The sequence below is a fragment of the Anguilla anguilla genome, chromosome 4 (assembly GCF_013347855.1).
Source record: "Anguilla anguilla isolate fAngAng1 chromosome 4, fAngAng1.pri, whole genome shotgun sequence".
Taxonomy (NCBI): domain Eukaryota; kingdom Metazoa; phylum Chordata; class Actinopteri; order Anguilliformes; family Anguillidae; genus Anguilla; species Anguilla anguilla.
The window spans coordinates 18,481,595-18,494,866 of NC_049204.1; the positions used below are offsets into that span (position 1 = coordinate 18,481,595).

General features: G+C 46.1%; 1 protein-coding gene across 1 annotated transcript in view; it reads left to right on the forward strand.

Annotated features, from left to right (window-relative positions):
- lama1 (laminin, alpha 1) overlaps window positions 1-13,272 on the forward strand; it is a 54,217-nt gene that overhangs the window by 38,257 nt on the left and 2,688 nt on the right. Inside the window, exons 33-59 of the mRNA XM_035415417.1 lie at window positions 457-599; window positions 1,078-1,176; window positions 1,328-1,439; window positions 1,717-1,873; window positions 2,382-2,592; window positions 2,695-2,811; window positions 3,110-3,273; window positions 3,650-3,788; window positions 4,207-4,309; window positions 4,694-4,810; window positions 4,919-5,101; window positions 5,522-5,676; window positions 6,254-6,397; window positions 7,172-7,305; window positions 7,613-7,760; window positions 7,848-7,972; window positions 8,197-8,347; window positions 8,624-8,768; window positions 9,499-9,640; window positions 9,995-10,109; window positions 10,456-10,623; window positions 10,751-10,902; window positions 11,258-11,443; window positions 11,663-11,852; window positions 12,262-12,368; window positions 12,769-12,958; window positions 13,103-13,261. Coding sequence (XP_035271308.1) covers window positions 457-599; window positions 1,078-1,176; window positions 1,328-1,439; window positions 1,717-1,873; window positions 2,382-2,592; window positions 2,695-2,811; window positions 3,110-3,273; window positions 3,650-3,788; window positions 4,207-4,309; window positions 4,694-4,810; window positions 4,919-5,101; window positions 5,522-5,676; window positions 6,254-6,397; window positions 7,172-7,305; window positions 7,613-7,760; window positions 7,848-7,972; window positions 8,197-8,347; window positions 8,624-8,768; window positions 9,499-9,640; window positions 9,995-10,109; window positions 10,456-10,623; window positions 10,751-10,902; window positions 11,258-11,443; window positions 11,663-11,852; window positions 12,262-12,368; window positions 12,769-12,958; window positions 13,103-13,261 — 3,956 coding nt within the window. The remainder of the gene's footprint in view (window positions 1-456; window positions 600-1,077; window positions 1,177-1,327; window positions 1,440-1,716; window positions 1,874-2,381; window positions 2,593-2,694; window positions 2,812-3,109; window positions 3,274-3,649; window positions 3,789-4,206; window positions 4,310-4,693; window positions 4,811-4,918; window positions 5,102-5,521; window positions 5,677-6,253; window positions 6,398-7,171; window positions 7,306-7,612; window positions 7,761-7,847; window positions 7,973-8,196; window positions 8,348-8,623; window positions 8,769-9,498; window positions 9,641-9,994; window positions 10,110-10,455; window positions 10,624-10,750; window positions 10,903-11,257; window positions 11,444-11,662; window positions 11,853-12,261; window positions 12,369-12,768; window positions 12,959-13,102; window positions 13,262-13,272) is intronic.

The window sequence follows — 13,272 nt, forward strand, 5'->3', positions numbered from 1 at the left end:
CCCAACGACTACCAGTTTAGCCATTATTCTCCACACGTGCTTGTGTCCAAATGAGACAGCCAATCACAAAGAAGCCCATTTCAGTGATGTCATAATGTCTGCAATGGTCCTGTTTGCTACAGTGTTTTTCAGATAAAATAACTGAGTTTGTCCCTCTACTTGTTCTAATAAATCGCATTTGGACTCTTCAGCCTGACCAGAGCTCCATTTTTGAATTTGTTCATTTTTTTTAAATGGTCTGGCAATTGGTAAATGTATAGTAAATCAGGCCACTTTTTAGTTGATACATATGTTATTATCATATTGCTTGTTCTTTTAGATTAGAAAATGAATTGTCCATAGCAAACTGGGGCTTTCCAGTTTTTTGTTGTTTTGTAATTTCATTCCTTTGCAGATAGTCTGATTAAGGTCACATCTTGATATATTGTAACTAAAAAGCTATATGCTTCTTCATAGCCTGCAATGATGAGTGCACAGGGGTGCTGTTGGACAGCCTGGATGATTTGGAGAAGTCTGCCAACTCCTTCAACTTCACAGGGGTCATCCTAGCCCCATACAGTCTGCTGGTGTCCCTGGAGAATACCACCCAGGAGGTCAAGGTAAACAAGTCTTCATGCTTGCTGCACCATTTCTTTTGCATAGCAAGTGACAACCTCCTATCCTATTCTAAAATTTACGATTTACACTGATGGGTGTTTTATGGAAGAAATTGAAGGAAAGTGCCTTTCTTAATGTTCATTCCTGGATTAAAATTCACAGTTGGTTACTCCAGAATCGTGCCCCACAGGCTGTCCTGGAAAGTGCAGCTCATTCCTCCGAACCACAATTTTATTTTACATCGATCATCTGTCAGCCTGTGTCCTCTTGGTGGCCAAGGTTGAAACTGCAATTGCCTGAATTATTCAGGGTGTCAGAGAGATTGCATTTTAAAAGGCGCTCCTGCAATTGGCTGTGTGAGAGTGTCAGATTCGTCCCGGTGATTGCAGGGTACCTGCGGCGTCGTGCGCCTTTTTTCTTTGCCCTGCGTGAGAGAATATTGCCTGAATTCATCAGTCGCCGGCCGTTCCCCCCTCTCAGGCATTGCTGTCCCCGGAGATGAGCCCAAGCTATTTGCTGAGCAGAGCAGAGGAGCAGCTGGAAAATGTTTCCAAAGACATCGATCGCCTGCAACAAAAGGTACTGACAAACGGCAGCTTATCACCTTGATATTTAAGCCGTTCTTTTCACCCTCACGTAAGGTAATCCTCAATCTTGCCACCCTTGTCCGTGAAACGTTTGAGGCCTGTGTAACAGAGGGGCTATTTTCTGTCTTCTTCTTTCTTATCAGACGACCCAAATGCATGCAGATGCTGAAGATTTGTCCCAGTCATCCGAGCGGAGGCTAACACAGGGAGAAAAGCTACTGCAACTCATCGCCAAGGTCCAGGCAGCCACACATGGTACAGCACGTGATGCCACGTGATGGACATAGCTAAGATCGGTCATATGAATGTGCTATTACCACACTTGTTCTGTTTGCTGACAGTTACCCTTATGAGGAAGCATCAATCTATTTTGCATTCCTTCCAAAAAATTTCTACGGCCAAACAAATTCCTTTGTCGATCAGTGTAATGCCAGCATTTCCAGAAAGGATATATGACAGGAATGTTTATGCAAGGTGGAAGTTCATTCTGTTCCAAAGACACTCAAAATAAATGCCTCCGTGTTTGTGTTAGCCCTGGAGGAGGCCTCCAGAAGCCTGAATGACACCCTGGGAGACGAACTGGACGAGAACAACGGCACCCAGCTGGCAGAGCAGGTGCTGGACACGCTGGAGACCATGCGGGGCATGGAGCTCTCCTACTGGAACGCCACCGCCTCTGACGAGCTCAGGTCAGTCGAGGCCCAGAGGCCCCTGGGTGACATGAAACGGACGGTCACGTGAAACAGCACGTAACCCAGTTATCTCCAGTATGCAAACCATCTCTGAAGATAATCTTCTTAGTATGCATGACATCTCAGGTATCAGCTTGACTCATCTTGCTTAAGGTTGAGTTAGGACACGTTATTTATTTTTGTGTAATTTATTATAGTTAATTACCTTCTTTCTAATAAATATTAAGGCTCCCTTATCCAGGAGAAACACACTTGTTGTACATAATTAGTTTGTACAAGAGGGGTATTTGCCCAAGGTGTTTGAGGTATTTAATAATGGGTCATTTCCGCAACAATTTGAGGGAATAAGCAGTGGTTACCCTCAGGAATGGTTAGACGGTGGCCTCAAAAGACCTGAAGTGCTCCAGAGGTTGTGTCTGGCATGAGACTCAAACCCACAGGAACTCTCTCCTTAATGGCCACACACTCACTGCTCTCTGAAATGTGTCCCTGGGCCTTTGCACAGTGCTGCATTAGCCATCCTCCAGCAGGTCCTGAAGGACTTCCACGAGCCCCAGCAGCCTGCCAGAGATCTGGCCCAGACCATCGGCACCGTGCTCTCTGAGCGGTCCCTCCAGCTGCAGGATGCCCAGGCCCTTCTGACCACCGCCAGCGCCAACAACAACCGTACGGCACAGCTGCTGCAGACCGCCTCCGGCAACCTCAACCACTTCCATGTAAGCGTCCAACCCCCCTCTGTCTGTACGGTCACTCTTATTTGCCGCTTGCGGTCACCTGATCCATCCGAACTTTGCTGATTCTGTTGCTCTGGCCTGTAGGACCTAAGAGGGAATGTGAGCCAGCTGAGCCAGGAGGCCACAGCTGATCTGGATGAAGCTCAGGACGCCCTGGCCGATGCTGTCAACATGGTGGAGGATTTGGTTAACGTCACTTCCGTAAGTCAAATCAAGTCAAATAGCCTGTAGAAAAATTCTTATAATTATCATGTTCAAACAGTATAAATATGAGCATGTTTACTTTGATAGTCACATACATGCATTTGTTACAAAACTAAAATGTGAGCTGGCAGCCAAACATTCCAAAGCATACATGGAATCCAGAATTAGTCAGATAACCACATCTGCCCTGCGATGGAAAGCTCTAGAATCACAGTGTGGATGTTAAGGGGGTTTTCCGGAGCGTGACTTCTGTGACACCCCACCCACCCCTGCCCCCCCACCCTCGCCCATGCAGCAGCTGGAGGATGCGCGGGACGAGCTGGAGCTGTGGAACCCGGCTCTGAGGAAGCAGGTGGACACACTGGTGATGCAGATGAAGATGAAGGACGTCCTGGAGCTTGTGTACAGTGCCGAGGACCACGCGGAGGAGCTGAGCGCCGAGGCCCGCTCCCTGCAGAGGTACCGCGCCTCCCACTGCCTCCCACTGCCTCCCGCTCCCCATCTGGACTCCTGCATTAATCTCCATATGGAGCCCACATTCTGGAGCCCGCATTCTTCACTTTAAGATCTGCTTACTTAATATTGATGATATTCTAAAAAACTCGCTTTTGCCTCCTTTTTGCCTGCCTATTTTTTTGTCTTCCCTGTTTTTTTTTTTTTTGCATTTTCTTCTCATGACAAATACCCATCTGTGTTTAATATTTCATGAACGAGCTTATGTAGTAAGATTAATTTGTAGCTGTTTATTTGAACTGTGGGTGTCTTTCCTTTGTGGTTAATGTAGAAATGTTCCGCGTGCGGTTAAAGCAGATGGGTTGGTGTTCTCCCCCTGCAGCTCTCTCTCCGACGTGCGGAACGTCTCTGTGAACGCCACCAGCGCCGTGCAGGCCAACTCCAACATCAGGTCCGACGTCCAGGAGGCGGAGAGCAGGGCTCAGGACGCCAACGCCACGGCCGCAGCTGCCTTCAACCTGGTGAGCCAGCACTTAGCATAGAGCTCTTGCCACTGTTGTGGAGCACGCCCACACTAATGCTGAAAATGTGTGGTTTTTTAAGTTACACTTTATATTTATGTGTAAACTGAAGTGTGTAACTGTTAGATAAACCTCCGGTATTCATTACAAAACTTAGGTAAGGTAAGGGTAGAATTTGGGTTGAGGTTTGTGTAATATATATGTCTACATTTAATAAAACATTGTGCAAAATGACATAAAATTGCATTCATTGTTAATAGCATTTATCCAAACAGTATTTATATTTAATAGAAATATCAGATAAGACACACATACATGTAATGGCTGACAGCCTTCAGTTTTGTGTGTGCTGTGCATTGAGGTCGAGCGTTTGTTTGTGGAGATGTAGTGGTGTGTGACGTCTCTCGCGTCTCCGTAGACGATGCTGTCAGATGGTTCTGTGAGCGACCTGGGTATTCGGGTTCTGCGGCGAAGCACGGAAATCCTGGAGGAGAGTGTGGCGCTGAACAACGAAACTGTTGGTGAGTAACACACATACACACACACATGCACACACATGCAGAACGTCACTATATAACGCTACACCAGGAAAACATCAGCAAGGACATTGCCTCGTTTCCTGTCCTACCTTTACAACCATAAATAGCAGAGCTGTCTAAGCCCTGTTCTTTGAGATCTACCATTCTGTAGGTTTTCATTTCAACCCTAATTTTTCACACCTGATCCTACTAATTAGCAGCTGAACAAGATCTCTAGCTTCTGAATGAGGTGTGCTTTGTTTGGGTAGGAGTGAAAACCTACAGGACAGTAGATCTCCAGGAACAGGGTTAGGCAGCCATGATGTACAGTATATCATTGCACTTCTGTGAGTCTGGGTGAGATGCTGAAGACTTCCCTCTGTGCAGGCCTTATGGCGAACATGAGTGCGGTAAAAGAGCGGCTGAACTCCACCAGAGAGAACGTCTCCAACATCAGCAGGCGCTTTGCTGAGACCTCGGCCATCCTCTGGAGCATGCCAAACGGTGAGCGCCACCCCTGGTTCGCCTGACCCCCCACAGCCCTTCCCCCTCTCCTCAGAGCGCAATGTTCAAGCGTCTGTCGCCGGCCTCTAAACTGTCTGTCACCTTCAGGCACCGGAGAGAAGGTTCTGGAGGCTAAGGAGCAGACGGCCGCGGTCAACGCCTCCCTCCTGTCAGCCCTGCAGCGACTGGAGGACATCAACCAGAGGCTGGAGGAGTCGTCTTTAGCCATGGACCGGGCGAACGCCAGTGTGAGGAATGCCAACGAGCTGGTCAACTCCTCAGAGGAGACGGGTAAGGAACCCCAACCTTGCTGTCTGGTTGGAGTGAGCAGGTTCCTGCATGCCACAGAGCAACACCGTTGTACACTGAGCACCTGTCACTGCTCTTTAACATCCCCAGATTATTCTGACTTCTGATTATTCATATTATTTGTTAATGAATGAAAATGGCTCATTTGCTTTGCTTTGCTGCTAACTGCATTATTACTTGAGGAAACAATGTTTTACGGTTTGTCTTAGTCTGTTAGCACTTTGATTTCCTGCCTTTTAAACAGTGCAGTGGCCCTTGTGCACTGTCTGCTAGATAAATTAAGTAATAACAGCAGTGCCAGGCATCCGGTGATTCCTCTGTGGCCCATTTAGTGGGGCTGCAGCTGAGTAAACCTGCGCGTTCCCTGCGTTTTTTTCTCACGCCGCGCGTCTCTCGTCCCAGCGAGCGCCGCCGAGTCGAAGCTGCGGGAGGCGGAGACGCGAGCCGAGCGCCTGTTTGACCGCCTCAAGCCCCTGAAGACCCTGGGGGAGCACCTGAGCAGGAACCTGTCCGAGATCAAGGAGCTGATCAACCAGGCCCGCAAGCAGGCCGCCTCGGTCAGCACCCTCCGTCTCCTGTCCTCCTCCTAACCTGCATATTAGACTGTGTGAAATATGGCATTTATTCCCATACATAGACACATGCTTATGAACATGATTTTCCTGTTTTCTCTGCTTTTAATTACCATGGGCACTGGACACAGATGTGTCATTCCTCTAGTTTGTGAAATCTTTCTAAGGGAAGCTTACGGGAGCCAAGTGTTACAATAGAAGGATGAAAAACTCAATTCAGTGTGACATTTTTTCAAACAGAATTTTAGCCCAATAAAATGTGGGGGGGGTTTTTTGGAATAGAAGTATGACCTTTTCCCATGATTCTGCAAGAAGTTGTTTTACTTGCTAACAGAATCTTGATGTCCCCCGTATGAGATGCTGTTTTTCATTAGCGCCGTGACGACCTCTGCATTCGGGGCAGAATTTCTCATTAGTGTCAAACATTTTAAATGGGGAAAAGGATCTTCAGGAATTTAAACTCATTTCTGACAGAGATACAAGGGAACTGCCAATCTGTCTAATATGTCCTTGTTCTGTGTGACTGCCATTAATTGTCAGGCCTCTGTCCTCTTGCTCATAGATTAAAGTGGCGGTGTCAGCGGAGGGAGACTGTGTAAGAGTCTACCGGCCCGAGGTGACCTCCAGTAACTACAACACCCTGACACTGACAGTAAAGACCAGCGAGCCAGACAACCTCCTGTTCTATATGGGCAGCAGCTCCAGTGTAAGTCAGGGATCTTGGGAAGTCAACACTTGTGTGGATTGTAACACTGGTATCAAAACTGATTGTAGGTCTCAGTACTGTTTTGGAATGATGATCAATACTGATGGATGGTGACTGTGTCAACACTAGTGTGGAGAGGCTGTGTCAACACTAGAGTGGAGTGATGGTCATTACTGTTGTGAAATGACTGTACCAAACCCTGGAGTGGTGTTGAATTTGAAATTTTGGGTTTAGAGCAACTGTTTTTAGGTTGTGTGCTCAGTATTTTTATGAAGTGTGAATGGATTGATTTGGTCTTAATCATATGAATTCTCTTGGGAGGTGCTCCTCTTTTTTATTCAGTGGTCCAATACAAAACGTAGTGATAGGAACTGAATCGGGCTTTAAACCCCATGCTTTCTCATTTGGAAAAGATGGAAACACAACCACAAGTCAGCGACAGTAAATCAATGCATCATGTTACAGCCTATGGCTAAATAAAAGCAAAAAATTCTGATGGAAAAGTCTATCCAATATACCCTTCTTAGTGAAATAAAAAATGTATTGAAGATAAATGGGTTTCATTAGTGGCAAAAAGGCCAAAAATATAATGCCATTCATTGCTTGTTCTTGCCCTTGAAATTCTTTACGGAAGGTAGCCAGCTTCATAATTTAGTTTACTTGCTACGAATGGTTTATTGATGTCAAACATAATGCACGTGCCAGAATTAAGTGTCAGTGTACGGTGATGGTCGGTGAATTGGTGGTTTTTGTAAAATTTGGGGGTCATTACAGGTGGACTTCATGGCACTGGAGATGCGTCGTGGGAAGGTGGCATTCCTGTGGGACGCGGGCTCTGGGCACGCTAAGCTGGAGTACCCCGATATCCAGATCGACAACAACAAGTGGCATCGTATTCATGCCACCAGGTCAGCATTGCTCTTCTCCTCATCCATTATGAGTTATTACGTATTGTATTGTACGCTATCAGATTAGTCTGTGACCTCATATCCACTTTCATTCAAATGAAATCATAACAAGCAATCAGTATGTACTGCACACACAGTCTCAACATCCACACATTCTTTCCGTCCATTACGTCTTGTGAATTGTTACAGAATACTTACTTTTGAGATCATAGCACCATAATTGAGTGTGCTACTGTCCTACTCTATATATGGCTAATGTGCGATGTGCCATGTTTATATGGTCCTGACTGTGCTTTCTGCATCACAGGTTTGGAAAGCAAGGCTCTCTGACAGTGCAGGAGCTGAAGTCAGATGAGAACCCAGTGGTGAAGACCACATCGCCTGGATCTGCCACAGTGCTGGACGTGAGCAAGTCCACGCTGGTCTTCGTGGGGGGCCTGGGCGGCCAGATAAAGGTAGGCTGTCAGGCGTTTAGGTGTTCACCAAGGGCCAGTTCTAATGCCATGTGAATTTCCTCACCCTTGTTTTGTGTTATTTGGCAGAAATCTGCAGCCGTGAAGATGACGCAGTTCAAGGGCTGCATGGGGGAGGCTTCGCTCAATGGAAAGGACATCGGCCTGTGGAACTACATAGAGAGAGAGGGGAAATGTGGAGGCTGTTTCATGAGGTACATATGCAGAAAATAAAATCTATACCATCTTTTGGGTGAGATGTTAAACCAAGGTCCTGACTCACTGTGGTCCATAAGATCACAAGACATTCTGCGCAAGGAGTAGGGGGTTCTCTGATCACAGTGCTAAATTCCCAACAAGGCACCACTAGCTGTTATTTTCTAGCATTGCTGCACTGGCTTGAGTTTAATGGACTCTTTCTCTGTGTGTGATGTGGCAGTCCACAGGCAGAGGAAACCGCTTTCCACTTTGACGGGAGCGGATACTCTGTGGTTGAGAAACCCCTCCGCTCCACGGCCACCCACATCGTCATGCTGTTCAAGACCTTCTCACCCAATGGCCTACTGCTGTACCTGGCCTCCAATGGCACGGTATGTATTACCTGGACATATTGCCTGCTAAACTGTGCTTCAGTGTATTGACTAGTACTTGTAATTAATCTTTATAGGGTGTGCTTTAAGGAGTCATGTTTTTCATCTTAGGATTTTCCCCCACAGTAATATGTATGTTTTTACCTCTTGTTCAGCTCACTGGGGACAGTATCTGAGTGTTCTTTGTCAGTCCTGTGTATAATTTTGTTAGTTCCATTACTGCTCCACCTTATCAGGCCTTCCATCACAGTATTGAATGCACGCTGTTTTTCACAGAGAGACTTCTTGTCCATTGAACTGGTGGAAGGGAAAGTGCGGCTCACCTTCGAACTGGGATCAGGACCGCTCACGCTCACCACTACAAAAGCCTACAACACAGGCAACTGGTATAAAATTGCTCTGCAGAGGAACAAGCGCAAAGGTTGGTCACACAGTACAAGATGTGTATTTTTCATACTCATAATTTTAAATGTCTTTCATATGACTGCCTCCTTTAAATGGGAAGATTAATTTTATTTGCGTGAAAGTCAGATTTTCCAGGTGGTTTTGTAATCTAGGTTTTTACACTCACGTGATTTCACCATATTGAACTCCCCAGACATGTAAATGAGGGCCCTTATTGAGGTCTGTATAACACAATAGCTGGTGTATGACAGAGTAGACGGTGTCATGGCTAGCTATTGACATGTAGAAGGGAGGAACATGTAAAGAAACATAAATTCAAGGAGATGAAGGCTAAATATTTTCAGGCATATAGGCAGCAATTGAATCCACATGACATGGCTCTGTGGTGTAATTTATAGAAATTGCATCCCTGGCCTCTTCTGGAGATATAGAATCTGAACAGACTGTTAATACCAGTCCACCAGTTTCAGGGCTGATAAAAACAGCCTCGCTCCTAATTAAAGTGGGCTTTTAATTTTTTAATAGGCCTGTAATGGAATGGCAGTAAACCAAGTGTATTAGCCCCAAAGTTGTACATTTTATTGAGAGCAACCGTTGAAGGCCATATTTGATTTATGCTGTCTGATAATTCCAGTGTACGTGAACAGACGGGTTCTGTGGAGTAGTTCTCAGAGAGCAGAGAGCTAGATGTGTGCTCTGTGGACCATGGCTCTTGCATAATGGAGTCTCTCTTCTTCTTCCTTCAGGTTACTTGTCAGTGATGGCCGCCTATGCCCCGTCAGAGAGAGAGACTGTGGAGGGCGAATCTCCTGGAGCAGCCTCTGACCTAAACCGCTCCGACCGAGACCCCATTTACATCGGCGGGCTTCCCAGCTCTAGACCAATCAGGTAAGAGCAGTTCTAGCAGGGGATGTAATAAGGACCTGTCCAGACCTTTCGCCAATACTAACTGTCATGGCTGTCAGCTGTTCAATTTTCCTAGTTTGAATACAAAAATTTTTTCTTCATATAAATTTCACTGGAATATCAGAAATTCTTACACAGTGCCACAGTGGTACAAATAGCCTTGCCCAGGGAAAACACCAAGAGCAATCAGATAAAAGAATCCTCAGAGGGAAACTCATTGTCCTCTAAAAGCAGATATTATATTTTGACACAGTGGAGATCAGTATAAAAGGACATTACCTCTAGAGGTCTAAACATTATATGAACTTGTTATACAAAACCCTCTTGTCTTTATAGGAGGCAGGTTGTTGCACGTTCCTATGTTGGCTGCATTAAAAACATGGAGATTGCTCGCACAAACTTTGACCTGCTGAGAGATGCATATGGGGTCAGAAAAGGCTGCGTTCTACAGGTGAGAGCACTTCCTGCATTATCAAAACAATTTCTTCATCAACACTTCAAAGTGTAACATACTAATACCCTCTAAGACTATTTACTTTCTTGGGTTTTCTTTTATTTAGCATTCTTTATCTGAGAATTGTCTGAAGCAATGAATTACTCTGGCAATTTAGTAATAACAGGATGCAGACATAATATTGACCGTAAACATTTTTTGAAATATCGCTAAATATAATAAATAGCACATTTCCCATTAGCTGTTTGGATTCAACTTTTTATAGTGTGTTTTTTCTATAGATATGGCTGAGTTTGATTGAGCATGGCACATTAGTTAAGCTGCTAACCCGTGTGTACTGTAGCCAATCCGCAGTGTGACGATCTTGAACGAGGGCTTCCTGGAGCTGCCTCCCATGACACTGGGCCCCCAGAGTGAGCTCATGGCCACCTTCTCCACCCGCAACGACACGGGCATCATCCTGGCCGGCTTCAACAAGGCGGGAGGCCGCAAACGGAGGCAGACGCGACAGGTATTCTCAGGCCCACTGCTAGGCCCACAGGCTCCATTATGGGTGTTTGTGTGTTTGAGACCTTACTTGTGTGTCTGTGTGTATTATAAATGCAGAGCTTACTGAATTATCTGTGTTTGTCTCTTAGCCCTTCCTAGCAGTCATGCTGGTGCACGGTCAGTTGGAGGTGCATCTGAATGTAGCAGAGGGTGGGAGCGTTCACAAGGTCGTGGTCAGATCTGATGCTGGTGCATTCAATGATGGAAAGGACCACTCAGTCATCCTCCAGAGGAACAAGAGGTTTGTGAAACAGAGAGGGTGGGTTTGGGACAGATAGAAGTGACTGCTGTCCTGATTGTACTGGGGAGCTCATTCCCCTCACCAGTTAGTTAACAACAACCAAATTAGTTAACAGAAAGTAAATTTATTTCTAATTTTTAATTCATTTCTAATACATGGGTATGAACTAAACAATGATGTTTGTTTTAAAAAATATTACTTATATTTTTATATTACAGCTTAGAATGGAAATTTTAATGTTTACTACCATTTGCACATTAATAAATTAAAGTTTTTTGTGCATGTATAACATTTACCTTTGATCATTTCATTGATGTCCCTCATGTTAAGAGCATTGTGTGTGTGTGTGGTGCAGAACAGTGACTGTGCTGGTGGATGAAGGACATCAGGGCACAGTGAAGCTTGGCACAGCCTCTGAGAAGATCTCCCTGATCCTGTCAAGACTTTACATGGGAGGGGTCCCACCCGGAGAGGGCACCGATCTGCTGAAGACCACCGTCTCGTTCTATGGCTGCATCAAGGACATAGCCGTCAACACAGAGTGAGTCACACTCACACTACATTTGGATTTATTATGGTTGATTTGCTTCTTTTCTGGGCCCTGTATTAGCATCCTTCCTTTTTACTGTTTCTTCTTGATTTGAAACAAAAGCAAAGCCATTTTGTTTTTGGTTGTGGGATATTGGGTCTACACCTGCATTGGGATAGTTGCACGGTTGTTATGGTATCCTGATTTTGATCCACATCATTTTCTCTCCAGGCTGCTGGACTTGTCCAGTGCTCTGCGGTACCAGAACGTGGACATGGACAGCTGTCTGTTGGAGGAGAGGCCCAAGCGCGTGGTTCTGCCAGATGATGGTGACTTGGAATCCGAGCCCACCCCTAATCCTGTCCAGCCACCCGCGGTGGCTCCAACGGAGCAAAGCACCCTCCCTCTGGTACCTGCCACAGTAAGGACCCTTTCACCTCCACCACCCCCACCTTTTAGGCCCTAAAACAGAACTGACCAACAATGAGAAGACCTTCCTGTAGCTCACCACAACCATCCCATTAAATAACAGTTATTAGAATGAATCTTTCATGTATAGATTGAAGCAGCCTAATCATACCAGTCAAATTTTTTTTGTCTGTTTTTCTTGGTTACCACGAATGACCACTTTTTAGAGACCCTGTTGTGCACCTTTGTCTCTTGACCTCCAGTTAATGAATGGCTGTTTTTCTGGAAAATAAATCCATCATAAAAACAGATACTTTAGTAATGTGAACTGCGTTTTGATTCAGGCCATGTAATTGATGTTAGATTGACAATGAGAACATGATTAAAAGAGTAAAAACTGACTCTGTCCCCCCCCAATACAGTGTGGAGCGGCAGACCAGACAGGGACTATCCCAGAGGCCCACCAGTTTGGCCTCTCCAGGCACAGTCACATGATTCTTAACTTTGGTCACCAAACAGTCAGGAAGAGGTGAGACCTGTCTGCTTGGTCAACAGCCAAGTGTATGGAGGAATGTTCCTCCTCTTGTTTACTCACTGTATTTACTCAGTGCAAGCCCTCATACACTTTTGTACAGTGGTTCCCAACCCTGTTCCTGGAGATCTACTGTCCTGTAGGTTTTCACGCTTAACATCCCTAACAAAGCACACCTCATTCAACAGCGAGAGATCTCACTGAGCTGCTAATTAGTAGAATCAGGTCTGCCAAATTAGGGTGGAAATGAAAACCTGCAGGACAGTAGATCACAAGGAACACGGTTGGGAGCCAGTGGTTCAGTATTTGATCTTTTGCTAGTGCTCTGTTCTTTGTTGTGTTTGAATAGAAAAAATAGTGGCTAATATGAAAGTAACCTGCCTTCTGCTGCCGCCAGCTTCTCCATCCAGCTCTCAGTGCGTACCTTCGCACCCAGCGGCCTGCTCTTCTACATGGCCAACCCCAACCAGGTGGACTACGCCACTGTGCAGCTGCTGGGCGGCCGCGTCTTCTTCACCTGCGACCTGGGCAAGAGCTCCGCCACCGCCACGCTCCCCGACCCCATCAACGATGGCCAATGGCACACGGTGAGGCTTCTGCCCTAATCGTCTGCCGATTGGATGCTTGTATTTATACTCCTTGCGTTCAGCAATGCATCCGTCGTCAGCTGCAGTTCAGTGTTATCACCCTGTGGTCCGTTTCCTAACGCCTGCCCTCCCTCTTGGCTGCAGGTTAAGGCGGACTTTGGGAAGAAGAGCGTGATGGTTAGCGTGGACGGCCAGGCGTCTGCCCCAGCGCAGGCGAAGGGAAAGGCCAGCACGTTGGACGTGGAGGGAAAACTCTACCTGGGCGGTCTGCCCCAGGATTACATGGCCAAAAATATAGGAAACGTAAGAACAAT